Raw genomic sequence first — 22786 nt, forward strand, 5'->3', positions numbered from 1 at the left:
ATAATAATATGCAGCTGTTATTTTCCTTTTTAACTCTCATTTTTTTCATGAGTGTACATTGGACATGTATCTTCTAGAAAATACATGATAAGTGATCTGGCAACCCGTGGAATGCGAAAACAGATAGGAGATTCGAGTTATCTTCTATCAAGCCAGATATTAACAACATTTGGGGAAAAAAAGTAAAACAATGTCCCTCTTCTTGCTACATTTTGTTTTGAAAAATAATTTTTCATTAAAAGTGTTACGTTGACATGTAGTGGGTTTATTATTTTTAATGAATATTTAAAAATTCCTCAGTTCTGACTTCTTGAACGGTAACTATTGATAACTATATAACACACATGAACAAAAGTTCCTTGGGGTCTTCAATAATTTTTAAGAGTGTAAAAGGGATCCTGAGCCCAAAAAGTTAGGGAATGACTGACCTAGATGTTGGCTGGCACATCATAGGTGACCAATAATGTTTGCTGAATGAATGGAAAAGTATTAATACTCTAAAACCACAGCATCAGGGGTGTCTGGGTGGCTCAGTCAGTTAAACGTCCGACTCTTGAGTCAGAGAAAGACCAATATCATGTGACTTCACTCATATGAGGAATTTAAGACACAAAACAGATGACCCTAAGGGAAGGGAAGCGAAAATAATACAAAAACAGGGAGGGGACAAAACATAAGAGATTCTTGAATATGGAGAACAAACTCAGGGCGGCTGGAGGGGTTGGGGGCGAGGGGAGGGGCTAAACGGGCAAGGGGCATGAAGGAGGACACTTGTTGGGATGAGCACTGGGTATTATACGTAGGGGATGAATCACTGGAATCTACTGCTGAAATCATTGTTGCACCATATGCTAATGACCTTGGATGTAAATTTTTTTTAATTAATAAAAGAAAGTCTGACTCTTGACTTTGGCTTCGGTCATGATCTCACAGTTTGGAGGTTCGAGCCCCACATCGGGGTCTGTGCTGACAGCGTAGAGCCTGCTTGGGATTCTCTCTCTCCCTCTCTCCTTCTCTGTCTTTCCCCCACGGGTGTTTTCCCTCTCTCTCTCTTTCTCAAAATAAATAAATGAACTTAAAAAACTTTTAAAATAACAGCATCTTCCTTATGGCTAAGCCTTTTTTTTGTTTTCCACTGTCGACTTTGTGGCTAACACCACATGTCCCCCCAAAAGTTTTCTTAAAGCTTTTTCTTTTTTCTATTTTTTTAGTGTTTATTTTTTGAGAGCAAGAGAGACAGAGTGGAAGTGGGGGAGGGTTAGAAAGAGAGGGAGACACAGAATCCCAAGCAGGCTCCAGGCTCTGAGCTGTCAGCACAGAGCCCAACGCGGGGCTCGAACTCGCGAGTGGTGAGATCATGACTTGAGCCGAAGTCGGACGTTTCACTCACCGAGCCACCCAGGCACCCCTTTTCCACTTAGTTTTTCTAAGTTTATTTATTTATTTTGAGAGAGAGAGACAGAAAGCACAAGTGGGGGAGGGGCAGAGAGAGAATCCCAGCAGATTCTGCACTATCAGCGCAGAGTGGGATGCGGGACTCGAACCCACAAACCATGAGATCATGACCTGAGCCAAAGTCTGAGGCTTGACCGACTGAGCCACCCAGGCGTCCCTTAAAGCTTTCTTGAATGAGCCTCCCCTTCCCCATCTAGTCCTTGAATATATAATTTGATTCTCCCTACCTTGGAAGTTGTTCTAAAGGGGAAAAAAAAACACAGTCCTAAAGCATCAAAACCTGTAAGAATGTGTGACTTAGCCCTGTCAGTCCCAACAGGAAAATAAAGTGTAAACCAGCTTCCTCGAGCCTGCTATCAGCCAGAGGGTGGAGGGAGGGTAGCTCTGGACACCAAGATAACAAAGTGTTGCCGTAGCTGTAGGTGTGCTGGTGAGGACAAGAAGTCCTTGGACTGGCAAGCTGACTGGCACTTTGGCAGAAGGTGAGGTTTAAACCTCAGTTGATTATGTTCATTTTAAAAGACTTTGCGGGCCTGAGGCAGAGGGTATACAGCTTTTGACTTCATTTGTCTGCCAGCACCACCTCCAAGATCTCACTTCTAAGTATCCCACACTTCACGTGGTCACCACCTGCCATCTTCCCAGCTCACTGCCCCGTATCCCTATTCAGCGACTTACCAACCCCTGGAAACCTCCACACCACTGCCGTTTCCACTTCTGTTGTGATTTCTTGCCCTCCTTCGCTTCCCTCCTTACCCAGCGTGAATTCCACGATCCAGTATCAAAAACGAACCCACTGCAAAGACGCTTCATTCTCTTGCTCTTCGCTGGCAAAATCCCAACCCTAGTTGAACTCAACTACCCACTTGTTCTTAATCTACGCACTCAGCTAACCATGGCCGAGGAAAAGCACTCAGCAGCACCGACTGACTTGCTTCGTATCTGTGACCACAAATTTCATCAGTGCCGGGCATTCCTACGACAGTTCATAGTTCCAGCTTTGTTTCTCCCACACTCTGAGACTGTTTCACAATTTCTTCCAATTTCCAGCATTCCCTTAAATACACATCCTCAGCTTACGGTCACACCTCATACTTCATTGAGAAACCAGACACAATTGGACATAAACAACCTCACCTTTCCACCACTAAATCCACCCATCTTCCAGCATTTGGACCCACATACTCTGCCTTCAATCCCGTAACAAGAAAAGAAGCCTCCTGGGGGCGCCTGGGTGGCTCAGTTGGTTAAGTGTCCGACTTCGGCTCAGGTCATGATCTCACACTCCATGAGTTCGAGCCCCGCGTCGGGCTCTGTGCTGACAGCTCAGAGCCTCGAGCCTGCTTCGGATTCTGTGTCTCCCTCTCTCTCTGCCCTCCCCTGCTCTCTCTCTCTCTCCATCAAAAAATAAGTGAACTCTAAAAAATAATTTAAAAAAAAAAAAAGATTCCCTCTATCTCAAAAAGAAAAAAAAAAGAAAAGAAGCCTCCTGGATCCTGTCCCTCTGTTTCTACGGAAGGAATTCCAGCCTTCCTTAGCCCCTCTTTCTTGTAACCTATAATTGTCTCTCTCAAGCTTCTAGAACACTCACATGCAGTTAGTATCACCCATCTTAAAAATGAACAAAACTCTCTCAGATTCGTGCCCTCCAAGTTTCTGCAGCACTACAGCAAAGTTTCTCGAGCGTCACCTACGGTCACGGTCTCTACTTTGTCATGACCTCTTCTCTCTTCCACCTCCTCCAATGTGGCCTTTGTCCCCACCACTCAAACAGCCTTTATCAAGGTTGCCAGGAACATTTGCCAAGTCCAAGCCTCTGACTACTGTGGGTTGAACTGTGTCCCCCTAAAAGATATTGAAGGTCCTCATCCCGCAGTACTTGTGAATGAGACCTTGTTTGGAAATAGGGCCTTCGCAAGTTAAGATGAGGTCATTGGGTGGGTCTAATCTAATCTGATTGTGTCCTTATACAAAGGCTAATTTTGGACACAGACACACATGCATGAAACACATGTACTTGTGAACACCATGTGAACACGAAGGCAGAGATTGGGGTGATGCCCCAACAAGTCAAGGAATGTGAACGACTTCCGGCAATCCATGAGAAGCTAGAAGAGGCATGGAATAAATTCTCCCTGTCAACCCGCAGAAGGCACCAACTCTGCCAACCCCTGGATCTTGGCCTTCTAGCCTCTAGACCTGTGAGCAAATTCATTCGTTGTTTGAGCCACCAGTCGGTGGCGCATTGTTACAGCAGCCCTGGGGTACCGACGGAACTTTTCTTTGTGCCCCCACGACGCCACTCCCCTGGTTTCCCAACAGTTCCAGTGGCTCCTCTGAATGTTGGTCTGTATCAGAGCTCAGTCCACCCATATCTTTTTTTTTTTCTAGCCTCTCTAATCTAGGTGATCTCAACCTATGCTGATGACATCCTTATCTAAACTCTAGACTGACCTCACCCATGAGCTTCAGATTCCACTCTCCTGCCTCACCACGTGGATGTCCACACATCTCAACTTTATCATGATCAAAACAAAACTTTTTTAAAAAAATAATTTTATTTATTAAGTAGGCTCCATGCCCAACATGGGGCTCGAACTCATGACCCTGAGATCAACAGTCACATGCTCTACCCACTGAGCCAGCCACGCACCCAAGTCTTTTTTTTTTTTTTTTAAATGTTCATTTATTTTGAGGTGGTGGGGAAGGGCAGAGAGAGAGGGAGAGAGAATCCCAAGCAGGCTCTGCACTCACAGTGCAGAGCATGTCTCGGGCCTTGATCTCAGGAACCATGAGATTATGCCCTGAGCTGAAACCAAGAGTCAGACACTTACTGACTGAGCCACCCAGGCGCTCCCCCAAAATAAAACTCTTAATTTAGCTCCCCCAGGCCCATCTTCCCCATGATCTGTAATGCCCCCAGTCCTCCTCACCCAGCTGCCAAAGCCCTAAATTCAGGAGTCACCCTCACTTCCTCTCAACTCCACATCTAATGCATCAGCAAATCCTGTCAGCACTACTTTGAAATTCACCAACTCTCTATCCCAAATTGACTCTTCTCACCATCCCCACACTATCACCTCCCTCCTAGACTCCCGCAGAGACCTTCTCTGCAGGGACCGTCTCTGCTGCATCTAGTCATCCAGTCCTGCTTCAAACAGCAGCCAGAATGACCTTTTTAAAATGTAAATTGGAGCACTGCAGTCCCTTCCTCAAAAGCTTAGTGTGATGGCAGCCCCATCACACTAAGAATAAAATCTGGAGTTCTGATCGACTTTGACGCTCAGTTTCTCCCTGTGAGGCCCTCTCTGCCTGCCTGCTCCCTCCCTTTTCCTGCCCTCATCTGGCCCTGAGCCGCTACACTGTCGCTTTTTGTTCCCGGGTCTGCCTCCCTAGCTGGATCTTTGTCATTTTAGTAGCCACACTGCCTGGTTGCCCTGCCTGACCCAGAGAAGACCATGAGCGTGGTTTGTTGAACAGACACCTCAGTCTGTTTGTTGCACAGACGTCCCAGCCACCAAAATTCCCTCCTGACTTAAAAATGCTGCCTCCTTTTTAGGGGCGCCTGGGTGGCCGACTTTGGCTCAGGTCATGATCTCGCGGTCTGTGAGTTTGAGCCCCGCATCAGGCTCTGTGCTGATTGATGCCTCGGAGCCTGAAGCCTGCTTCTGTTTCTGTGTGTCCCTCTCTCTCTGCCCCTCCCCCAGTCGTGCTCTGTCTCTGCCTTTCAAAAATGAATAAATGTTAAAAAAAAAATGCTGCCTCATTTTTGACCTTTCAAGTCCAATCTAATCTTTGCCCCCACATCCCAGCCAGTCAGGTTACTTCATTTCTGCCACCTCTCTCTGAACTCAGAGAACCCAGCCTCCTGGGCTTCTCTTGTTTCTCTTCTCCCTGAGCAAGCCCTTACTATACTCCCAGCTCTCACCCCCACGCCCTCAGGGTGGTTCAGATTTCTGCCCCATTCGGCCAAGAAATTTCCTCAACTAAGACTCTTGCCAGAGTCAAGTTTAACTTTTAAAAGGTCCCCTGGGATTTATCCAGAACGGCAGTGACATCTCAAAACCACTTAGAAACACCGCAGATGGGTAACACTTCCCCCTGTTTACTACTGAAAGTCCCTGGGAAGCCTCACAAAATTTCCTGGTGTGAAATAGGACACCCCACTGGAGAGTTTTGAAAACTTTTGGGTGAAATGCTGGTACAAGGTTCACACCACCTCCTTCTTGCATTTGGTGGGTTCTGAGCTATGGCTCTGCTCTAATGACTTAACAGTTGTAAGGCATCTCAGAGGCTCAGTTTCCCCTTTTAGAAAATGGGGCTGGTTAAATATCATTAGGCAGTAAACTTTTTAAAACATTTTGTTAATGTTCATTTATTATTGAGAGAGAGAGAGAGACAGAGCATGAGCATGGGAGGGGCAGAGAGAGGAGATACACAATCCGAGGCAGGCTCCAGGCTCTGAGCTGTCAGCACAGAGCCCGACGTGGGGGTCGAACTCAACAAACCGCGAGATCATGACCTGAGCCAAAGTCGGATGCTTAACAGACTGAGCCACCCAGGTGTGCCGGCAGTAAACTTTGTAAAGTTTATTTATGTATTGGAGTGGGGGATGGCAGAGAGAGAGGGAGACAGAGAAGCCCAAGCAGGCTCCGTGCTGTCAGCTGGGAGCCTGATATGGGGCTCGATCCCATGAATCTCGAGGTCATGACCTGAGCTCAAATCAAGAGTCAGATGCTCAACCGACTGAGCCACCCAGGTGCCCCTAAGTGGTAAACTTCTTAAATGCAGAGATTGTTTGAATTTGTCTTTGTAACCCTCAGCCCGGTACGTGGCACAGGGCCCAACGCACAACCCCAGGAGCTATATTCTTTGTGGATGGAGGCATGTCACTCTGTAGCACTGGAAAGCACGGTACATGTTTGTTGATAGAATTAATGAACGAACCAGATCTACTTTTGACGGTAGCGTAACGAAAAAGGACATCGTTTATAGTAAGACACGCTGAAAACGAACAAATGTTACGCCAACTTAAAGGGCTGTATTAAACATTACCTAGGAGTTTGCACAAGGTTTGGAGTCAATCCTAGATTCCAATTCGAGATCCAAGGCTGATCGGCTGTGAGTTTAAGACAGATTACTTAATCTCTCTGAGCTTCCATTTCTTCACCTATAAAATGGGGATTCTACTACTCACCTGATCAAGTTGTTCTGAGGCTAAGATTTCACTGACAAGTGTCAAAGGCCCAGGGCAGCGCACCAACGCATATCAAAGTTTCCAATCGTAAGACCCCTACTGTTATGATTTTCATCTTGTACACCAGGTGTCTTCATGTGAGCATCGACCAATTTTGAAAAGGATCGTTTTGTTTTTCTCAAATGTCATTTATTAGAAAATACAGTTCCAGAGAAAGTAGCAGATACAAGGGAAGTGGATACAGTACACAGACCTCTTTCAATCAGGGGCAGAGAGGGTCAAAATAAAATGAGCTACAGGCCAAAAGCCAGTAACGCATCTATGGTCCATTCACCTGGAGGAGTTCTGCCCCTGTTCCCCACTTCCCCCAGCCCCTCCCCCACAGTGGCCACCTTACCCTTGACATTTTTAACCTAAAAGAAAAGTTTACATTTCCTTGCTCCCCTGTGGCTTCAGTGAACGGAGCTTCTTTCTCTGGTTATGGAATGAGTCAGCAAACGGGGGAATTTCTGATCCTTGGAGCTGAGAAGGAAGCTGGGGAGGGATAGTTCAGAGTCTCCTCGATTCCCTCCATGCCCCAACCCTGGGGTACATCCAGCCAATTCCGGTTTAAATATATCAAATTCAAAGTCTCTCCCTTTTTTTTTTTTTTTTTCCCAAAGGATACAACCCTTTGGAGTAAAGCACAAGAGTGAATCCAAAATCCACCAGGTAGGGAATAAAAAGTGTAAGAGACAAGAGACCCCGTCTCTCGCTCCTAGCTCAGCTCCCGGGGATCAATCACCCCCCCTCCGATCCAGCCTTCTCGCCACCAAAGAACATCACTGGAGTCCCCCACCCCACGCCCCTTTTCCTCCGCTTAGGGCATCCCTTTGGCTCCAGACTAAATAAGTTTATGGCCCCAAAAAATGAGGGAAATTCTTATTTAAAAAAAAAAAAATGTGACAGAAGTGGAGTTTGGGAAAAGCAGCACACAAAAAAGGGGGGGTGTGGCGGGTGATGGGGCCACACTGGCATCTGCGGCCTAGCCGTCTCCTTCCCAGGGCCAGGATGTCCTTGGGCGGGGTGGGGTGGGGGGACCAAATCTAAGGGCTGAGGCAGCACTTTATCCCACCAGGGAAAAAGGAAGGGAGAGAGACGTGTGGAGAAGCACCCCCAGCATACCCTCAGGGACCAGATGGTCCCCAGAGGGGTCATGAGAATGGAGGGGTAGAAGACCGTATTCGGGGGTCACGAGAATGGAGGGGTAGAAGACCGTATTCGGGGCACGTCCTGGCAAAGTCGGGGAAGACAGAAGGAAAAACTCCCCTGAAAGAGCCCAGGTCCCTGAACACAGGTCCTCGGCAGGGCCCCGTTCAGAAGGCCCTCCCTTACACCCGTAGGTATCACACCGCTCTCCTTTGGAGGCACAATCAGAAAGGCCCACAGCAGGCCTCAGTCCAGCACACCAGACCCTCCCCGCCCCTCCCCGGCCTGCCCTTAGAGAGGGAGGGCTCTCACCCAGGACCCACTGGGCCCCTCCCCAAATAATTCCTATGGATAGAAAAACACAGATGAGAAACAAACAAGCGAACAAACAAAACCCTAGGGGAAAGTCCAATAAGAACCTTAATCATACAAAAAGTCCGACGTCTTCCTCTTTTGCCTTCCGAGGCATATGCAAGTCCCTTCTCACGAGGCTTCCTGTCCAGTCAGGACAACATTACTATTTCATTTTTTAAAAATAAAAATAAAGATATCCACCCACCCTCCCTCAAAACGCTACTTCATTCAGCCCGCCCCACTCACCCCCAACCAGGCGTTGCTCCCTTGACACAAGGTAACCTTAAAACTTCGCAGCAGCCTCACAGCCGCTCAGCACAGCCAACCCAAATGCCGCCGGGCAGAGGAGGGGACAGCAGACAGGATCTAACTCTGCCCGCCTCCCGTCACAGGGGCCTGAGCCACCCGGACAGAGGGGAGGCCCGCCAAGGGCTCTGCCCTTTCACAAGGAAAGGGCACATGGAGGAGGGAAGAGTCATCTCCCCCGGCACCCCCAGCCGCCTGGGGTCCTGGGCGGGGGTTGGTGGGGGGGGATGGGTCGGGCTCTGCTGGGCTCACAAGGTCTCATGACTTCGAGATCCCAGTGCGAACCAGCCAGTCTTCTCCTGGGCCAGGTCCAGCTCTCGAAGGCGGATGTGCACCTCCCCGAGGAGAACGTTCTCCCAGAATCCTTGCTCGCTCAGCACACTCAGCTGCAGCTCCCGCTGCTGTAGGTCTCCCTTGGGGATCCCGTCATACACCAGCTGCGAACAGAGATGGGGAAGATGGGGGGACACAGAAGAGGGAGATGCTTAAGTCTGTGGAGGTTCGATCTGGCGGGGGCTAAGACGACTTCTCTCCCCAGCCCGAGTCCGCGGGATTAGAGAAGGTACTTGGAACCCAAGAAGAGCTTTACAGAACTCTGCTCTTTGGGGCAACCTGGCTGGCTCAGTCCGAAGAGCAAGCGACTCTTGATCTCGGGGTTGTAAGTTCAAGCCCCACGTTGGGTGTAGAGATTACTTAAATATCTAAAAGCAAATGAATAAATAAGTAAATAAATAAAGAACTTTGTTCTTTGCTTAGAGTTGAGGAAGGTGAGGACTTTTTTTTTTTTTTTAAGTTTCCTTTTTTCCTTGGGGCACTTGCGTGGCTCAGTTGGTTGAGCGTCTGACTTCAGCTCAGGTCATGATCTCATGGTTTGTGAGTTCGAGCCTGCATTGGGCTCGCTGCCGGCAGCACAGAGCCCGCTTCAGATCCTCTGTCCCCTCTCTCTCTCTGCCGCTCCCCCACTGGCGCTTTGTCTCTCTCAAAATAAACTTTAAAAACAAGTTTCCTTTTTTCCCGGTTTCTTCATTTTAGACAGAGCATGCGCAGGAGAGAGGGGTAGAGGGAGGGGGAGGGAGAGAGGGTGAGGGGGAAGGAGAGGGAAGGAGGGGGAGGGAGAGAGGGAGAGAGAGGGAAAGAGAGAGAATACCTCAAGCAGGCCCCATGCTCAGTGAAGAGCCCAATGCAGTGCTCTATCCTACAATCCTGGGATCATGATCTGAGCCAAAACCAAGAGCTAGATACTCAACCAAGGGAGTCACCCAGGCATGCCACAGGTGAGGGCTTTTTATTGGGGCCATGGCTCATTATCAGCAAAGGACCAGCAGGCTCCTCCTCCCCACGGGACAGGGCCAAGGCCATACCCCAGCTGTGGACTCCCTGACCGAAGGGTCAGCAAACTTGTTTATGTGAGGAGCCAGACAGGAGTACAAACAGTCTGGTCTATGTCACAAGCACGCAATCCTGCCGCTGCAGCATGAAAGCAGCCACAGACGACACTTCCGTGATAGGTGGGGCCACATTCCAATACAACTTTATTTACACAAACAGGTACAGTTTGCCAACCCACCCCAGCCCCTCCTCCACACACCATCTCATTGTAGGTGGGGTTGCAGGTTTTCCGGGCCACTTTGGTTTTCTTCTTAGTGGTTTTCTGAGGGTCAGGAAGGAGGTAAATCTTCACGTAGGGGTCTGGGTCATTTCCATCCTGCAGCAGTTGCTACAAAGGGAGTGCAAATTTTACAAATGTTACAAAAAGAAGATTCATACGTCTGTGTCCCTATCACCATTCCTGTGATCACAACCTGATCCAGACTCTTCTCCCTCACACCTGGCTTCTTACAAGGCACCATAATTTGTCTGCTTTCCAGCTCACTCCCTTCTGATAGAAATATCTACCATGACAATATTAGGTGTCCTACCAAAACATCAATCCGATTGCCCATTACACCCAGTCTATACTTTTCATACAAATGCTCGGGGCATGCCATAACTTGGTCTGTTTTGACTGAGCCACCGTGTCCCCAGATATCTTCCTGCCTTGCCCAATGTCTTTGTCTATTTTGTCATTTGATCCAAGTAACCCCCAAGAGGTGCAAAATGAGTCAGAGAGATATTAAGTTGCTTGCTGAAGGCCAGCCAATTAGTGATTCATCCAGCCTGATCCTTTTTAATTAGATCTTGTCATGCCTCTGCTCAAAACCCTCCAACGGTTCCCATTTCATTCTGGGTAAAAGCCACAGTCTTGACTGTGGGACTCAGGTTCTGGAGTGCTGTGCCCTTTGCAACCCCAACATCTACTATTCATTCTCCCCTTTGCTCTGCAGCCTTCAGCCACAATGACCCCTTGCAGTTCCCAGCACGCCCCAGGCAGGTTCCTGACTCAGGGCTTTGGGATTTAACTGCTCCCTCTACCTGGAACAGTCCTCACCTTGTTCCGTCTTTGCTTGAACACCTTGTCATCAATGAAGGCTTCCCTGACCACTCTTTATAAAACTGTCACCACTTCACTCCACCCCAGTATTTGTTCTCTGCTTTATTCCTCTCCAGAGCACTTACCACTATCTGACCTGCCATATATTTCACTCGTCTGTTTGTCTGTCTGTCTCTTCCTACCAGAATGTAAGCTCCTTGAAGGCAGGGATTGTGTTTTGTTTACCCTTAGATCTAGAGCTAATAAATCAGTGCCCGGCACAGAGTAGGCACCTGATGAACATTTATTGAATGAATGAATGAATGAATGATGAATGAATGAATGAAGTTGTCAGAGTGAAACCCAGGTTGCTCTGATTCCAAAGCTCATGCCCCTGCCACACACCAATGCCCCAACCCACAAAAGTCCAGCACATGGCAGGTATTGAATGCAAGTTCCCTTCCCCTTCCTACCAACAATTTTGTGATTATATACTGCCTTATGCTCGAAGGACATCATGTGGCTGCCTTATCTCTACAACCAGGTAATAAACCCTTTGGGCCTCTTCCTCATAATAATCATCATAATTGCCACAACACTAATACCAGGCATTCTGTTAAGTGCTCTGTATGCGCTATTTCCTTGAAACCCTCCATAACTCTACGAGGTAGATACTAACATCTTCATTTCAATGAGGGTCGGGACACTTAGACAACTTGCCAAAGACCGCGGGTAGTAAGAACCTGTATCTGGCGGTGCTTGCCTGCTTAGTCATATCTCAGGCCTGGCCTGGTAGCAGGGCCACCGGGGGTACTCAGTAACTTCTGTGGTTACTCTCATGAGAGGAAGGGAGAAAACTTCTGACCAGTCAGAAAACTACCGGAAGAAAGATACAGAACCACGTGAAGGCTGTGTGCGTGTACTTACCAAGCCCCGAATATGCATCACCATGATGAAGAGTTTATTGTTTTTGTAGGAGATGGACAACTTCACCTCCCCTCCCACCTTCCCGACGGGCCGGGCCCATGAGCCGTCTGGAGGGACAAAGAAACCAAGAAAGGTCACGAAGGAAGTCTCGTCCCCAGCCGGTGCCAGGCAGTTGTTTCCGTGGTCCTCTACCCCTTCCCCCCCACCCATCCCCCAGGATCTCCCTGTCAGGTTCTTGATATCAGATGGGGGAACTGTCAAGTGATGTCTGTGAACATGATTCAGAATCAGGTTGAGATGTTCTATCCAGTTTGTGTGGTGTAATGAGCAGGCAGATATCCAGTCGCTGGGAAACCTGCACGAGGAGCCGGGGGCCCCACAGCCTGAGCGCGGGACACCAGATTCTCCAGCCAGTAGGCGAAGAGACAGAGGCCGGTCAAGGGAAGAGAACTGGGGAGGGAGGGGGGGCAGGAGAGATGACCTTTGGGAATGGTTCAGAGAGGTTGGCAGGAGCGTCACAGAGAAGGCAGCGTACCTGAGGACTTAGGAGCTGGGCTGGTGCCCGTAGCCTTGTCATCTCGGGGCAGGGGGTGGAAAAAGGTGTATACCAAATCACACTGAAATGATATCAGACACAGAGTCACTCTTCAAGAAGGCAACGGACCCATAAAAAAAAGGCAAGGGACTATTCCAGATTTTAAAAAACTTGATAAAATGGAACCAAATATCTTTTGCACTTCTTATTTGGATCATGGCTCAAACCAACCAGCTGTAAAAAGAATTTGGGGGATGACAGGGAGATTTTCAATATGGACTATATATTAGATGGTATGATTTCTATAGTTATATAAGAATACATAGTATTTAGGGATAGAATGTCATGATGTCTGGGATTTAGTTTAAAACACTTCATACAAAAAGAGATGAAGCAAATATGGCAAAACATTAACCGTTTGGGTGATGAAGATACAGGCACTCGTTATACTGTTTCTCTGCTTCTGTAGATGTTTGAAAGTTCTCATAACAAAAGTTCTTCAAAAAGGAAAAAAAAAACCTAAGTCACATCAGGTCAAAAGCAGTCTGTTCTTTTGTGCCGCCCCCTCCCCTATGGACACACATACACCTTTCAAGCAGAGAAATATTTGAGCCAACTCTGGACAGAGCCCATGAATCCTACTCTCAAGAATGGTTCCTAAGTCTGTTAGGGAAAACAAAAACTAAAATGTGTGAAAATACCTACTCTAGCGTTAATAGTGAAAAAAAAAGGGGGGGAGGACATAATCTCTCTCTCAAGAAACAAATGGTTAAGGAGATTGTGGCATTGCAAGTCAAAGTATAATTTCGTACAGATATTCAAAGTGCTGCTTATTATAAACACCAAGTGAGAAAAATATTATCTAGTGATATTGGAGCTAAAGCAGTAAGAGTCACACTTGCCTATAGACAAATAGGAAGGAAACACAGAAATGGGGTTAGATGATGGGTCGGAAGGGATGGGGCTCCTGATGCCTACATTGGTTTTTATGCTCATTATAATACCAAATTACAATGCCGTTTGTTTAAAAAAAAAAAATCTAGGTAAATACACACTCAACCTGCTCAAAAAATCTCCTTTCCTTCCCACGGTTCTGAATACTCCTAGCACTCCAAGACCGCCTCTGATACCTGCCCCAGACGCACACGTTCAAAACATTTACCAGCACGACCCCAGGCGCTGCAGCCACGCCCCTCCCTCCCTCGCTGTGCCGGCCAACGCCCTCCTCGCAAATCCCGTCCTTGACCGCCAGGGGGCGCGCATCCTCCCTGCTTCCACTACATACCCCTCCCCCCCCCCCCCCCCCCCCTCCCCGACCAAACCAGACCTTCCCCGAACAGCCCACAAGAGAGAGCCCACTCACCTCGGCCACCTCGGGGGCTGCGTGGGTCAAGTGCCAGATGTAGCGGTTTAACTCCTCCCTCCGCCGCTCGGCCACCGCCTCTCCCCTCGAGCGGCCAATCACGAAGCGACTAGGGAAGCTGGCGGGGCAGGTGGGCCGTGGGAACACCCGGAGGGGCAAGAAGGGAAAAGAGGGAAGAGGCGACAGGCTTTAGCCACCTTTCATTGGCATTTTCGGCGACCTGACCCACATGTCTCACTAGCCGGCCCCATTCCTCCCACAGCTCCCGGGGCCTGCTCCAGCGACACACTCCTTCCCGCAGCATCTCGCACCACAGTTCCAGGGATGCCAGGCAAGAAAACCACGCTGATGGGCAGCGTCCTGTGGCTCCCCGGAAGTGCCTCGGGGGCTCTGGAGGAGCTCGCAGTTTTCCCCATCAGGGTCAAAATTCATTTGAAAAATCATTTTAAAAAACTGTGGTGGGGCGCCTGGGTGGCTCGTCGGTTAAGCGTCCGACTTCAGCTCAGGTCATGATCACACGGTCCGTGGGTTCGAGCCCCGTGTCACGACAGCTCTGTGCTGACGGCTCAGAGCCTGGAGCCTGTTTCAGATTCTGTGTCTCCCTCTCTCTCTGCTCCTCCCCTGTTCATGCTCTGTCTCTCTCTGTCTCAAAAATAAATAAACGTTAAAAAAAAAAAAAATTAAAAAAAAAAAAAAAACTGTGGTGACATACACAGAACGTAAAATTTACCATCTTAACCATTTAAAAAAATTTTTGTTTAATTTATTTATTTTTGAGACAGAGAGAGACAGAGCATGAGCGGGGGAGGGTCAGAGGGAGGGAGACACAGAATCCGAAACAGGCTCGAGGCTCTGAGCTGTCAGCACAGAGCCCGACGAGGGGCTCGAACTCACGGGCTGTGAGATCATGACCTGAGCCGAAGTCGGCCGCTTAACCGACTGAGCCACCCAGGCGCCCCATCTTAACCATTTTTAAGTGTATGGTTCAGTGGCATGAAGCACATTCACGGAGCTGTGCAGCCATCACCGCGCCCCTCTCCAGAACTCTCATCTCACATGACTGAAACCCTGTACCCATTAAACAACTCCCCATTCCGCTTCCTTCCTCCAAGCCCCGGTAGCCACCATGCTACTTTTGGTCTCTAGGAATCTGGTCACTTGTAGGACCTCATATAAGTGAAATACGACACAAGATTTATCTTTTTTGTGACTGACTTATTTCACTTGGCGTAAGGTCCTTCAAGGCTCATCCATGTTGTAGCATGTGCCAGAATTTCCTTCTTGTCAAGATTTCATAACATTCTATTGTATGTATATACCAAATTTTGCTTATTTTTCTTTTACTCTTTAAAAGACCAGAAACTTTGAGGGGCTCCTGGGTGACCCAGTTGATCAAGCATCTGACTTCGGCTCAGGTCATGATCTCACGGCTGGTGAGTTTGAGCCCTGCGTCGGGCTCTGTGCTGACAGTTCAGAGCCTGGAGCCTGCTCTGGCTTCAGGGTCTCCCTCTCTCTCTGTTCCTCCCCCACTTACGCTCTGTCTCTCTCTCTCTCTCTCAAAAATAAATAAACGTTAAAAAAAAAAAAAAAGAGAAGAAACTTTGAAACAAAGATTCGGTCAGTCCTCTTAGACCCAGTTTTCTCTCCTTCTGGCAGGTGGGCTCAAGCTTATTTTCAAGACTGGGCTGAGAGAATCAGGAGATACCGGCCAGCAGGGTGGGCACTTGCCATCACACTGATCACCAGGCCAAGAAAAGCAAACAGATCTTGGAAAGGGTACTTTCAGGATCCTGCAGTACCCCCCAACCCTCCCCGCCACCCCCCCCCCAGCCCTCTGCAGCTCCGGTCTCCCTCCCCAGGATCTCCCTGTGCAGAGAAGAGAGGGGACAGCTACCTGGGCAAGAGGGAAGAAGGAAAGAGCAGCCGCAGCTTATTGTGTAATTCCTGGAACTCTTCAAACGTCCGTTGGATGTAAGTGGCCTCGTGAGCATTCTCTCGCATCACCTTCACCACATAAACCTGCAAAGGTCCAAGTCTTAGACAGTACCTGCCAACCCCTGTGCACCCAATGAAGGGAGTAGGTAAGGGAACAGAAGAGGGTGTGTGTGTGTGTGTGTGTGTGTTGGGGGAATACACTTTCCAGAAGGAAAAGAGCAAAAGTGCCTCCAAAGAAGAAGAGGATAGACATTACATGTGCAGGAATCTGAAAAGCAAAGATTTCCTATACATGTTTCATAGGATCTTTGACCCAGAGGGAATAACCACTCAATTCAGCTCCCTGATTCCAGCCGCCCACTTGGGCACGGGAGAGGGAAGTGGTCTGTGACTGCGTGGCTCCTGGCATGGGATGCTCACAACTCCAGTGCCCACGTGTGGATGTGAAGAGACAGAATCCCAATATGCTGGGGGCGGTGGGGAGCAAGGCAGGGTCATATTGGAGAAGACACTTACATAGCCCTTGTTGGGGTGGAAAATCTTCTCGTGGCGGCAGAGGAAAACATCACTGATGCGGCCAGAGCTCTTGAGCGTGTGTGTTCGGGGGGCAAAGGAAAGGGTCAGCCGGTCGTCTGAGCCTGTGAATTTCATCTGAGCCAGATTATGGATGAAGAAATTGAGCTTTGTGGCTACACTGCCCAGGCTGGACTCAATCAACCTGTTGGTGCAGGACGATGGGAATGAAAAGATGTAACCATGGACCCAAGTCCCCACTGGCTGGACAGAGCTATCTCAGCGAATATCCTCTGACACCTGAGACCCACACGCAGTTCAGACAGAATCATTTTCCCTGGGTAATATCCTCGTAGAGTGCTTGACGGGCACGTGATCATCTACATGCAATTTATTCATGTGAATCCTGGGGGCTTATCTCCCCTTGCTGCCCTCCTGAGCATCTTTGGATGGTTAAACCAAGGTAGGAAGGAATGAGGGATTCCACCACAGGGTCAGCATGTAAAGGTCTTTATATAGTAGACATCCAGTACAGTGAAGCCTCACCAAGCACCGTTCAATCTAGAGACTTCTGATCAAAAGGAGAGGTTCTATGTTAGAACACATCGTCAAATGTGGAAACATGGAACCATGGAACTCCACGTTTTGATAAACGGAAAGGCTCTGATCCAGAGAGCCGGACCCTAAGGAAAACCCACGATCATCCCATCAACAAAGTCTTTGACCAGCACCTAGCAAGAACGTAAGTAAGAGATTGCAATGGCTCTGTACACAAAGCTCGGCACCAACAACTGAGTCAGAGAAGTCAAGTAACCTCCCTAAAGGCAGAGGCAAAGTCAGGACGACACGTGTTGTCGACTCTAAGCTCTGCCATCTGAGCTAAGCCTTTCCTGTCTCCCCAGCCCTACTCCTCCCCATCCTCCTCCAGGCAGCCCGGACATGAACTACTCGGGGTGGGCAGCGCTGTCCTGTGCACAGGGTATTACCTAGTGAAGTAGGTAGTAGCATTGGCCTCTGTGTCCTGAGGCCTCAGAGCATCATACACGTATTTGAGGTCCTCCAGGTCTGAGAGCTCAGGGATCCCACAGGACAACATCTAGGAGAAAAGCAAAGTTGGGAGAGAGGGCACCTGGAACAGCCAGGAATTCTTGGTGCTTCTTCCCCTGCTATTTTCTATAGCGAGGCTCCCTAACCCTCTCAGAAGGCGGTAGACAGATGCCGTGGGCAGTGGCTAGAAGGCCACAGGAATGGAGGGGCTGGGACAGGAAGCCAGACACTGCACAGACACCACGGTCACCAGTAGTCTGGGCCCTGCCTTTATCTAGACCTCAGAGAAACAGATCTCCAGAAATCCTCTGAAGCCAGACAGGGGAGTCTTAAAGAAGGTGCCAGATGATAAGAGGGAGGGGTTCAGAGAGAGATGGAACTCCTCACCAGGCCCAGAAGGTTGAGGAAGAGGTGGGTGTGCTTGCGAATGAGGTTGTAGGCTTGGCAGCAAAGGTCAACAAAATCATGGAAGCGGCTGGAAGGCTTGTCACCCCCGTTGATGACATACGCCATATCCGAGGTGAAGACAAAGGGGGCACGGTCCCTGGGCCAAGGGGAACATACAGGTAGGTCAACATGGAGGAGGAAGCCCACCTTGTGGGGTTACATCAGAGAATGATTCCCCTCAACACTTGTGGGAACCTGGGGAGACGGGGCTCTAACTTTATCCTTTTTCTCTTCCTACCTTAATCTTAAAAGATCCCCAGAGGGGCACCAGGGTGGTTCAGTCGGTTGAGCATCTGACTTCGCTTCGGGTCATGACCTCACGGTTCGTGAGTTCGAGCCCCGCATCGGGCTCTGTGCTGACAGCTCAGAGCCTGGCGCCCGCTTCAGATTCTGTGCCTCCCTCTCTCTCTGCCCCTCCCCTGCTTGTGCTCTGTCTCTCTCTCAAAAATAAATAAACGTTAAAAAAAAGAAAAAGAAGTTTTTAAAAAAAGATCCCCAGAGACATCCTTCATTGATTCCCTGTCCGTGAGCTACCAGTATTTTTTCCTGGATATCTAATCGTGTTCCCTTTTGCCGTGGTTTGGGCCCGTTTCCCTTTGCTCGCTCCTCAGCACGGAGGGAGAAGAGCTGGTCCCCACCTTCATCTGCAAGGCCTCGCAAGGACTTGACCTCTGTAGCAGGCTTCCCTTCTCCGGAGCTGCTCAGCTCAGGGACTGAAGTACAGCCCCTTCCGTTACAGGCTTGTGTTCAGTGCTGAACCATTTCTACTGACCTTCCTGCCCTACGCACACAGCCTGGCTTCAGGAGACCACTTACCGCTTGATGTTGCCAAACATCTGTGCGTGGCCCAGGAAGCGGCCAAAATCTATGTGGAACATGTGGCCCGTGGTCTTCAGCATGATATTGTCATTGTGCCGGTCACAGATGCCCAAGACGTACGTGGCCACGCAGCAGCCAGCACAGGAGTAGATGAAGTTCTCCACAGCCTGGGAGGAAGGCAGGCAGATGGGAGGGCAGGACATAAAGCCGGATCCGAGGGACTCCAGGGGCCACAGCCAGACTGAATTCGGCCCTCGTGAGCCCCCACGGCACCTCACACCTGCCCGTTCAGCCTTCATCATGTATGGACATACACACTCAGGCACATAGAAAGTTCTCTCCTGTCTTACAGGGCATAAGGAGACAGAGGGCTTGTAAGTATATCTCCGCCAGTTGATCTGCAATTCACCTTCTTCTGCACCTTTGTTTCTCCTAGGGACACTGGTTGGAAAGCCCATGAGCTCATCTGGAGCCCAGACTTGACCAGCCCAGACGGAAGAGACCTTGTTAGACAGGAAGACTAATGCTTACGATGTTCCCGAACGGCTGTGACCATCTCGACTCAAGCAGAGCACTGAGGCAGTCAACTCAAGGGTCCATTCCTGACCCTGCTCAGAATCTTCCAGGCTTCCCCCTGCCTCACAGACACTTCCCTTACCCACAGTTACTGGCAGCAGCTCAGCACTAATCTAATTGAAGTCATTTCACACCAAAGAAGAGCTGAGCCAGCTCAACACTCCTAGCGGTGTTTTACACTTGAAAATCGGACATCTCTAGTCGGTAAACTGCGTGAGGATATTTTTAAGTTTAAAGCAGGGGGAGAGGGGCTAAGGGGTTCGGTCCACCTTATGTGATCAGGTCAGCCTCCGTCCCCTTATTTGTCTTTCCAAGAGGTAAAAATAACGGAATTAGCACATGGATACCTTTCACCCTATGAATCCTCTTTGTGTGGCTGATAGAATTCCTAAGAAATCAAGAAAGACCCATCAGCAGAGGGTAAAAACTGTCATAGCCAAAGAGGAATGTACAGACTTGAGAATGAGAGAAAGCTTTCCAAATAGGGAATGTGTGCCGCCCCCCCACCTCCCCCCCAACCAGCCTCCTCCTGCAAACTTCCACTCATCCTTCAGGGCCTTGAGTCCCAGGCTCTCCCAGTTCCCACAACCCCTCCCACCCCCCCACTGAGCCCCAACAGCCCCACTTGCTATCACTGTTCACTCAATGCTCACTCTTTTCTCTCCCCAGGGTTTTGGGGGTCTTCTCTCCCTGGAGCTTCTTGGCCATCCACGAGGCCTGTTTCAAAACTAGCCACACAGGGGGGTGCCTGGGTGGCTCAGTTGGTTAAGCGTCCAACTCTTGGTTTCAGTTCAGGTCATGATTTCACGGTTGGAGAGTTCGAGCCCCACATTGGGCTTTGCACTGACAGTGCAGAGCCTGCTTGGGATTCTCTCTCTCCCTCTCTCTGCCCCTCCCTTCTGCCCCTCCCTTCCTCCCTCTCTCTGTCAAATAAATAAAAACTTAGAAAAATATATTAATTAAAAAAAAAAACTAGCCACCAGAAACTCCTGCCACTTGTCTAATTGAACCAGGTGACTAATCCACAGGAATCTAAGAACAGAAAATCTATAAAATCACAGAATGCGCCTTCTGGAAGAAAAAGACTATTCCTAGGAAAGGGAAATAGATGACTGAAGACAAACCTCTCAAGAAGGAACACAACCCGTCACCTCCCAGTCTGGACCTTTATGTCTATCAGCTTGTTTTCCCGCCACAGATATTCCTTCTACCCCAAATGCATACTATCTTGACCCACGGGCATAGTGATATGCCCGTGGGTAAGTGACTCAAGTTTCACCACCGGAGTCATGTGGAGTATAACTGCAGGAAATCTCACCAGGTCAAGGGCGCTCTCCTGATTTAAGGGGCTTTCGCTTGAAGGCTGTGGGAAACTCTCTTTGCTGAGTGGCCGGGAGACAAACAGCTCTCAGCTCTTTCCTACTGGAAGTCATCAGAAGAGATCACCGGCACTATTCTAGCAGAAAGCCTAGAAGAGCTGAGAGGCTACCTTTGAAGACTGATTAAACACAAAGACACAGAGTTGGTTTCTCTGTGTATTCTTGCTGTACGTACTTCTATTATGTTTTTTTTGACTTTTTATTACATCGGCCAGAAGAAATCATAATTCCAGCACCAAGCACGGTGCCTCTGCATGGTGGCCATTTAATACCTGAAAAGTGTACGTTACTAATAAATAGCATATGGGATGGAGGGGCGGGAGGAAAAAACCCATATTGCTCCTCTCCGAGGGTAGAGGATCTGGAATGTGGCAACGTAGAGAGGGTGCGTTTTGAGGAATGGGGAAGGGAACACGTGGCTGGGACATAAGTTATCATAAGAGAGGAGGTATGGTGGATGATACGGTAGGGGCAGGCAGGGCGGGATCACCAAAGGTTTTGTATAGCGGGCTACGGAAGCTGGACTTACCTTTTCAGACACAGGGAAGTGACATGAGCGGTTTATACTTTATTTTAAAAAACACAAGCTCTGACATCAAGCAGGGGATAGCCACAGAAGGGGAAGATAGAAGGATAGAAGGAGAAGCATTCCAGTGGCTCAGGGGACAGATTCTTTCCTCCCGGCACAGCTGAGCCGTCTCCTCTGTGCGTGTGCAGGTCTTGCATTAACACAGCAATGCGCCCGAGGCGGGCGCACCCCACCCTGCCTCGCCCCTACCCCCAACCCTACCTTCTCATACTCGTCCTCCCCGGGGTTGTGTTTCTGCAGCCAGTCCGCCAGGGGCCGGTCCTTGAAGGAACCGGTCACCCCGTGCTCCACCTGGATCTTGCGCAGCGTCTCAGCATTGGGGATCATCTCCACCATCCCTGGGAGAGAAAGCACGGGTAGGGCACTCCAGGGCAGAGCGAAGGGGACCGTGGGGAGAGAACCACAGGAGCCTCGCTGGATGCTTCCCTGTAAATTAGGCTCTAGGATATTTGGACAAAGTCTGATAATAAGGGGAAAAGGATAGCACTAGGAGGAATACCATTCCCCAAGCCTCATTGTCCACACTGGGCGCCTGGGACTCTTTGGTCTCCCTTAGAAACAAAAAAAGAGCAGCGGCTATGAACTAACTTTTACTATGGGAATATGCGAATCATGTTCAAGAATAATTATTCATATATACGTATGAACATGTTACATACACACATGTACGAATAGAGAAAGGTATCATGAATTCACACATAACCATCACCCAGCTTCAAAAATTATCAACATTTTGCTAATCTCGTTTCACCTATTTCATCCACCCAACCCTGCTTTTTCCCTCCTTCTTGGAGGTTTTTTTTTTTTTTCTTTCTTTAAAGTAAGCCCTGCACCCAATGTGGGGCTTGAACTCACAACCCTGAGATCAAAAGTTGCATGCTCTACCCACTGAGCCAGACAGGTGCCCCGCTATGAATCCCAGACCTGTCATTTCACTCATAAATATTTCAAGTGCAACTAACAAGGACATAACGACCATGCCATTAGCACATCCAAAAAATTAACGATTATTCTTTACCCTGAGTCAGTCTATATTTGAATTCCCCCCTAGCGTCTCAAAAAAATACCTCTCTATGGTTGGTTGGTTTGAATCAGAACCCAAAGTCTACACAATAGTTTGGCTGTTATGTCTGTCAGTCTGTTTTATTTTATTCCAGTTTCTCGCTCTGCCGTGCCTTCCTTTTTTTAATGCCATCCCCACAGCTTCTATTGAAATAATCTTGCCCTTTTTTTTCTTCTGGAGAAGTACACAATTCATGCTGGGGGACGGGCAGAAGGCCAGTAACCAAAGGGGTGCCCTCCACCCACTCCCAAACTGACCTCTCCCCCGGCCAGTGGAGAAGCAGCGGAAAATGACCATGCGCATATCCAGCCCCTCTTGGACCCAGATCTTGCTCATGATGCGAATCATCTGCAGGGTTAGCATGTCCTGGCGAAGGTCGTCCCCGCACTGGAGGAAGAAAATGACCAGAGCTCATCTCCACTGCCTCCCCCGGCTCCCAGATCCCCCAAGAGAACCACATTGGCCCAAACAGTGACAGGGGACCGTCCAGTTTTCCCACCTCCCGTCTCACCTCACACCAGCTCAACCGACCAGAGATGGGTCAGTAATCGCATTTGCCCACGTGATGTTTCGGCCCTTTCTTCAATCCCACATCCCCACCTGAATTCAAATTCCTGATCATCAAGCCTTTTTTAAATTGGAGCATTTATACCTTGGATGTGGAACTTACACACAGCCAATAA

General features: G+C 49.0%; 1 protein-coding gene and 1 non-coding gene across 8 annotated transcripts in view; both read right to left on the reverse strand.

The window, feature by feature from the left end:
* Nucleotides 1-4033: 4033 nt before the first annotated feature.
* TRNAN-GUU (transfer RNA asparagine (anticodon GUU)) lies at nt 4034-4106 on the reverse strand. The gene has a single exon. It is a non-coding gene; the product is annotated as a tRNA-Asn (tRNA).
* A 2713-nt stretch (nt 4107-6819) lies between these two features.
* PIK3C2B (phosphatidylinositol-4-phosphate 3-kinase catalytic subunit type 2 beta) overlaps nt 6820-22786 on the reverse strand; it is a 66344-nt gene continuing 50377 nt past the window's right edge. For all 7 annotated transcript variants that reach the window (XM_060644217.3, XM_060644218.3, XM_060644221.3 and 4 more), the window contains 12 exons: nt 22361-22490; nt 21242-21378; nt 18494-18663; nt 17618-17774; nt 17170-17279; nt 16187-16388; nt 15630-15754; nt 13736-13853; nt 12373-12454; nt 11838-11944; nt 10089-10217; nt 6820-8937 (listed from right to left, as the gene is read on the reverse strand). In XM_060644217.3, coding sequence (XP_060500200.2) covers nt 8749-8937; nt 10089-10217; nt 11838-11944; nt 12373-12454; nt 13736-13853; nt 15630-15754; nt 16187-16388; nt 17170-17279; nt 17618-17774; nt 18494-18663; nt 21242-21378; nt 22361-22490 — 1656 coding nt within the window. In that variant the 3' untranslated portion in view covers nt 6820-8748. The remainder of the gene's footprint in view (nt 8938-10088; nt 10218-11837; nt 11945-12372; nt 12455-13735; nt 13854-15629; nt 15755-16186; nt 16389-17169; nt 17280-17617; nt 17775-18493; nt 18664-21241; nt 21379-22360; nt 22491-22786) is intronic.

The sequence above is a fragment of the Panthera onca genome, chromosome F1 (genome assembly GCF_046562875.1).
Source record: "Panthera onca isolate mPanOnc1 chromosome F1, mPanOnc1 haplotype 2, whole genome shotgun sequence".
In the NCBI taxonomy this organism is placed as follows: Eukaryota; Metazoa; Chordata; class Mammalia; order Carnivora; family Felidae; genus Panthera; species Panthera onca.